Genomic DNA, 6,522 nt, shown 5'->3' on the forward strand with positions numbered 1-6,522 from the left:
AAATGCCAGCTTATGCAATTGAGATTTGATAACTTTGGTCCACTCACTCTTTTGATGACTCTGGGTCACTGGCATGGAGACCCTACATATATATGTTAGCCCCACTTGTCAGTGAAAGTCAGTCAATCCATGCCCCAGATAATGACAAACCTTAGGCAACAGCCTCCGATTCAATATAATTCATCCGTCAGCATCATGACATGATGCACGTCCTCGTGTAGTGAAGCTAAATAAATATACAATGAAATAGCTTAGTATCCTTATGTAATTGTGGAATGACATACGGCAGTTGATATGAATAGTTAAATTGTTAGTCAGAGAGAAAACGATAATGCAAGGAAGCTACATGGCATGAGCATCTCCCAGAGCTCAAGGAAGCTAAGACTCAAGAGTATAACAGGAAAGTCGTCTGGTCAAATAAACTAAGCATTGTCCAGTCCACACTCATCTGCCAGGACAAGGCTAATGAGTATTGACTATTCCCCATTAGCTTTACATGTAAATATTTTTTTGAAATTTTCTGAAATTTAAAAATAAGAGTTAAAACATATGTTAATTTTTACCATGGGCTCACCTACTCACATGGGTGATTTCCTATTGACAGTCATATTATGTTCAGCAGCCAGCCAACCATTGTGTTCACAAACTTACTATTTTTAAAGGCAGGCTCTAAACACAACAACATACACAAGTGGTCTAGTTGGCTTGTCTGATGTGTTTGCCTCAGTATTAGAACGTGGCTATAGATGCTCTAAACCTAAACAATATGTTTCCCTCAAGTGGGAAGCTGCCTGATCTTCTCATGCCGTACGTGTCTATTACACATCATCCTATGGAGATAATTAAGACGTGTTGACGTAGTTGTAGCTCAAAGGGTTTAGCCCACCGCATCGGTTATATATGCAGCACCCACGATCGAGCATGGCTCATCATCCACCGGCACCTCGATCTCTTTCTTTCATCCATATGCTAGCTAGCTTGCAGTACTCTTGCACAAGATCCTAACTAGGAAATAAAATGGCGGCGTTGTCCATCGAGATCAAGAAGGACGAGGCGCCACCGCCACCACGCTCGTGGGAATACCACCTGCGGAAGTACCTCGCGCTGCTGGCCACGCTAGTGGCAACGTCTACGTACGCGGCGGGGCTAAGCCCGCCGGGTGGAGTCTGGCAGGAGAACAACCCGGGAGAGCCGGCCGGGGTCCCAATTCTGTACCACTCTCCCCGGTACCTCGCCTTCTTCTACTTCAACGCCACCGCCTTCGCTGCGTCGCTTGTCGTCAACCTTCTCCTCCTCGCCTTGAACGAGACCCGGACGGCGTGGCTCGCCGTGCTCCGGTTCGTCATGGTGCTGGACCTGCTCGCCCTCATGGGGGCCTTCGCCACCGGGAGCTGCGAGGACCTCCCGACCACCGTGTACGTCTCCGTGCTGGTGACCGCTCTTGCCCTCTACGTCGTCTACCAAATCTTCCAAGCTTGGCGCGACGAGCAGGGCCCCGACGACCCGCTCAAGTTCAAGGAGCATCGCAAGGAGCTGCTCGTGCTGGCGACTTTTGCCACGGGCATCTCCTTCGCCGCCGGCCTGAGCCCGCCCGGCGGCTTCCGTGACGACGCCGAGGGAGACAACGAGCCCGGAGACCCCATCCTGAAGGCCCAACAGTCCCAGCGCCTGATGGCCTTCTTCTACTGCAACACCGCGGCGTTCGTAGCGTCGCTGTTCGTCATCGTGCTGCTCCTGGGCCGCAGGATGCAGAAGTACTACGCCATGTACTGGTTCATCCTCGTCGTGCTGTTCGGCCTCCTGGGCGCCTACGCCGCCGGGAGCTCCAGGAAGGCGGACACGACGGCCTACGTGGTCGTTCTTGTCGCCGCTGTCCCCGTGTACATCTTCCTCGTCATGGTGGTTAAGGTGCTGCTCTCGGATAAGGTCAAGAACAACGTCTCGTGGCTACGACTCAAGAAGATCTCCGAAGGCCTCTCAGCTTGGCTACAAAAACGAGGTTTCCACCAGAACACGAGCAAATCGCCGGCGGGCGCGTTGTTGCCAACAGTCTCTGATCCTGCGGCCGAAGGCATCGGAAAGGCCCAATCTCTGATCCTGCTGCTCGCCACACTCGCCGCCACCATCACTTACCAAGCGGGCATGGACCCGCCCGGCGGCGTCTGGCCGAGTAACGCTCAGGGGCCGGAGCCACCTCACAAGGCCGGCGACCCGATCCTCCTGTCCACGCACCCCGCGCGCTACAAGGTGTTCTTCTACTGCAACTCCACCGCATTCGTGGCGTCCTTGGTGGTCATCCTCATGGTCCAGAACACGAGACTGATGAAAGGGCACGCGCTGGAGGTGGCCATGATACTGGACCTGTTCGGCCTCATCGGCGCTTACGCCGCCGGGAGCTGCCGTGACGTGAGCACCTCCATCTACGTCATGGCCTTGGCGGGTGCCGTCCTGATCTACGTCGTGATCCACGTCGTCTTCTTCACGCTGGACCACCAAAGCCTGACGGACGACGAGAAGTTGAGGATCCACAAGCGGCGGAAGCGGCTGCTGCTCCTTGCAATCCTGGTGGCCACCATGACCTACCAGGCCGGCCTCACCCCGCCGGGCGGCTTCTGGACGAAGGACGGCAAGACCCCAGATGGCCACGACTACAGCGCGGGGTCCGCGATCCTCGGAGACGTCAGCGGCGAGTACAGGAGGAGGTATTTGGCCTACTTCTACTGCAACTCGACGAGCTTCATGGCGTCCATGGCGCTCATCATCATGCTGGTGAACCCGAACCTGTACCGGCCGGGCATACGATCGTACGCGCTCTACGTTTGCATGGTCGTGGCGCTGTTCGGCCTGATGGGCGCCTACGCCGCCGGGAGCGCACGGCAGCTTCAGACGTCCATCTACGTCTTCGTGGTCGTCGGCGCGGTGGTGGCCTTCATCGGCGTCCAGTTGTTCGTCTTCTTCAAATTGCACCAGATTTGGTCCCCGTCCAACGGAGATGCAGATGGAAGCAGCAACAAGGCGAACAAGTCATCTTCCTCGCGGCGGGCCCGACCACAATGGCTCAAGCCCAGCACGGAGGAGAGTGACACTTCGAGCCGCCGGAAGTACCTGATGCTGCTGGCGATCCTGGCGGCGAGCATCACCTACCAGGCCGGCCTCAGACCGCCGGGCGGCATGTTCGAGGACGGGGATGCCGCGGGGAACCCGGTGCTGCGCGTGAGCGACCTGGTCCGGTACCGGGTCTTCTTCTACTGCAACTCTGCCTCGTTCGCGGCGTCGGTGGTCGTCATCGTCCTGCTGCTGCAGGAGTTCCTTCAGGACGACGGCCAAGTGTACAGCCTGCTAATCTACGCCATGAACACGGCGATCGTGCTGGATCTGCTGGGCCTCCTGGGCGCGTACGCCGCCGGGAGCAGCCGGGAGTGGGACACCTCCGGTTACGTCATCGCGCTGACCGCCGCCGTGCTCGCCTTCGTCGCCGTGCACCTCGTGATCTGGTTGGTGAGCGACCCGAGTAAACGACGGAAAGTGGGCAGTAGCACGCCCAAAGTATTAGGACGTTGCTACGCGGTGCTATAGCACCGGTTAGTCTACCACAGTGCCCCACCCCAAAACGGAATTATTTCTAAAAATAGAAAGTGGTCACAGGGCTGAAAGCTACATGTTACTTAAAGTAGAAATGCGTCCCGGGGACCTCTTTCCTACTTTATTATGCATGCGAAGAGCGGAGCGGGGACCGATCTGGCTCAAATACACCATATACGGCACCCACATGCAATGTAATAAGAAAACTCATTTTTGCTCCATCAAAATTACATCCTCACTATGCACATCACGTAGTATTTCATCCCGTGTAATTTTGATGCAAAACTTCATCTAATTTTTACAAAAAAATACATCCCTCGTAAATAACAAATCATAGCACTTATTTTGTAATCTAAGTGAGGATGTAAAAATACAGCGATAGATGTAAAAAAATTTATTAAAAATACATCCAAAATCATGAAAACTAGATCCATTAAACATTCTCGATGTAGAAAAATAATAAAAATTACATCCAAAATAGAGAAAAAACTAATATAGTTACGTTCTGATTCTGAAAGAGAAAATTTTAAGAGGCAAAAAAAAAATAGTCTACAAAAGATATATGCAGTGACATAATATTACATCTTTCTACAGTTCTGTAAGTAAAAAAACTTAAGAGGCAAAAATTAGACTGCAAAAATTACATGTAGCGAACATAATCTAGATCCTCTATTAATCTGGAGGTGAAAAACTACATCATCACTTTGTAATAGAGCAGATCAACATCAAATAGTACCAAGTAGCATGTGCATGAACAGTAACAGAACAGCCAGGAAAGACAAGAGGGGGAGAGGACGCCACATACACGAGTGGAAAAAGTTGCCTGCTTGCGCGCGCACGGTCATGGCTGCAGCGCTGCTGCTTTCAATCTGGAGCCAGACGCAAGGAGGGGCGACGGTCGATGATGCTGCTGCGCATTCGCGCGCGGGGAAAGACTACGGAACGGCATGTCGTGGTGGCTCTTCCGCGCGCGAAGAACCAAGGCAGATCCTCCGACCAGCGCGGCATCTTCCGACGGATCAAGGTGCTCCAGACCGATGCTATTATTCTAGATGTAAAAAGAGAACAAAAAGTACATCTCAGCTCCAAAAATAACCTGCAGAATACATCATTAGAAATTGGAGGAGCCAGGAAAGTGCGGGAGTTGAGGGGAAAACTAGCATCAACGTTAATCACGCCGGCCGCTGGGTTCGTCGGACCTCAGGTCTGAGATGGTGAACAACGGCGAAGCGGTACCGTGGCCAGGTAAAGGGACTCTGGGGCTAGGGGAGGCTCGGGGAGGCTCGGGGTTGCGCGCGTGGGCCGAGTCCGTGCTTGGCCACACGGCCATGGCGGGGCTCGGGCGGACGCTGCCGACGCCGTCCACGACGCCCGGCCATGGGGAGGCCCTTTCCGGTGAGTAGATTATAGGGGCTGAGGTGGGCGGATATGAGGAGGAGGAGGATGTCGTCGGGAACCACCGCGTGGTGCAGGAGGTAGCGCCCAGCGACACCAATTGGGGAGGTGGCGACCGGCGGCGGCCGAGAGAACCATGGCAGCAGTTCTCCGTGAGATGGAAGAAGGGGAAAATCCCGTGGAGAAGATAAGGCTCGCTTGGTTGGGACCAACCTCTGCTGTCTCCCATCGACAGAGCCACGTCACGGAAATAGAGCTAGGTGGGCTGTATCACGTGATCGATTTGATCGGACGGAGGAAAAGTGGGGGCACCGGCTAAGATCAGATCGTGCCCAGGCACGTAATAGAAAAAGGGAAAGTATTAACGAGGTCTGCCTCGTACCCGGCCGTGGTGAAGTTCAGTGCAACTGGTCGCCATTTCGTATAGCATAGCGCAGCACGCCAGGCCAGCACTTGCTTAATTAAAAATGCCCTTCACATGGTTATTGGGAATAGTAACATATATTCTTATAACTGAAGGTTTCGTGACGGGATAAGCGGAGTATATATATTGATAATCTTAGGAGAAGAGGGATCCCTAAACCTCTGGAGTGTAATTTCTGTAAGAAGTTTGAGTTAGTAAATCACTTGGTTTTTGATTGTATATTGTAGCTGAAGTCCTCTGGAAAAAATGTAGCAGAGGTTTTTAAGCTGGATACTAGATGTTTTGAGGATGTGGCTCTTAGATCGATGGTTGTGTAATATACGTTTTCTCCAGTTTAATTATGTATCCTCCGTTGTTATCTTGGGGGATATAGAATCCTAAAAATAACCCATTTTTTAACATAACTACCTACATTGATATGAAACATGTGTGGAGAATAATTCTAACTTATTTGAGAAACTGGAAAGTGCAATTCAATGACCTATGTTGGAAGGAGCTGAATTCATTCATGGATCTACTGATGGCAAGGCTCAAAGAATCCTTGAGTTGGAAGCAAGATGAAATGTACAAGCTTTGAGTGGATTGCATCATGGGCCCAAACAGCAAAAATGCTGTCATGAAGGAAGAGCATCTCTGACATATGTACAGGAGTATCTTGCGGAAGATGATTTGATCCATGTCGTGCTGTGAAGTGCTTTCATCACTCTACTTTCAGCACTGGCCTTACCTTCATAAGTTTCCATCATTTTTCCTCCACGTCAATTCTCCCGACGTTTTTTCCTGCAGCCCATGCATCGAATAGAGAATTCACAACCCACTTATCCTCCATTGGTTTCTGCCGCCACAACACCTCTCGCCACCACTTCCGACGCCGGGAGGTCGTTTTCCGCCATCGCTCAGTTTCCCTAAAAGCCATAGAACCTCATAGGAACCATAGTAAAAGAGTTTTCTAATCTTATGATATGGATTCAAATGAGAATCTCATGGTCATATTATTAGTGCAATAATTCTTTACTATACACAAGACATTTGCAAGAGTTATCTTGTAGTATGACTTATATTCTAGCCTGAATATCAAGTTCATTGAATTAGTGTGATAATTCTTTATTAAACATGAATTA

At 51.2% G+C, this 6,522-nt stretch overlaps 1 protein-coding gene and 1 long non-coding RNA gene across 3 annotated transcripts; one reads left to right on the forward strand and one right to left on the reverse strand.

Moving 5' to 3' along the window:
* Positions 1-1,196: 1,196 nt before the first annotated feature.
* LOC127317194 (uncharacterized) lies at positions 1,197-5,746 on the forward strand. Its single transcript, XM_071824705.1, has 2 exons — positions 1,197-3,543; positions 5,333-5,746. The coding sequence occupies exons 1-2, from the start codon at positions 1,345-1,347 to the stop codon at positions 5,402-5,404; spliced, it is 2,271 nt and encodes a 756-aa protein (XP_071680806.1). The 5' UTR covers positions 1,197-1,344; the 3' UTR covers positions 5,405-5,746.
* On the reverse strand, positions 4,230-5,324 carry LOC127317196 (uncharacterized). Of its 2 annotated transcripts, none has more exons than XR_011749815.1 (2): positions 4,782-5,324; positions 4,230-4,678 (listed from the first exon to the last, which is right to left on the reverse strand). It is a non-coding gene; the product is annotated as an uncharacterized lncRNA (long non-coding RNA). The 2 variants fall into 2 exon arrangements; XR_007860977.2 differs by having other exon boundaries at positions 4,750-5,324.
* Positions 5,747-6,522: the final 776 nt, after the last annotated feature.

This window comes from Lolium perenne, chromosome 7 (assembly GCF_019359855.2).
Source record: "Lolium perenne isolate Kyuss_39 chromosome 7, Kyuss_2.0, whole genome shotgun sequence".
Classification (NCBI taxonomy): Eukaryota; Viridiplantae; Streptophyta; class Magnoliopsida; order Poales; family Poaceae; genus Lolium; species Lolium perenne.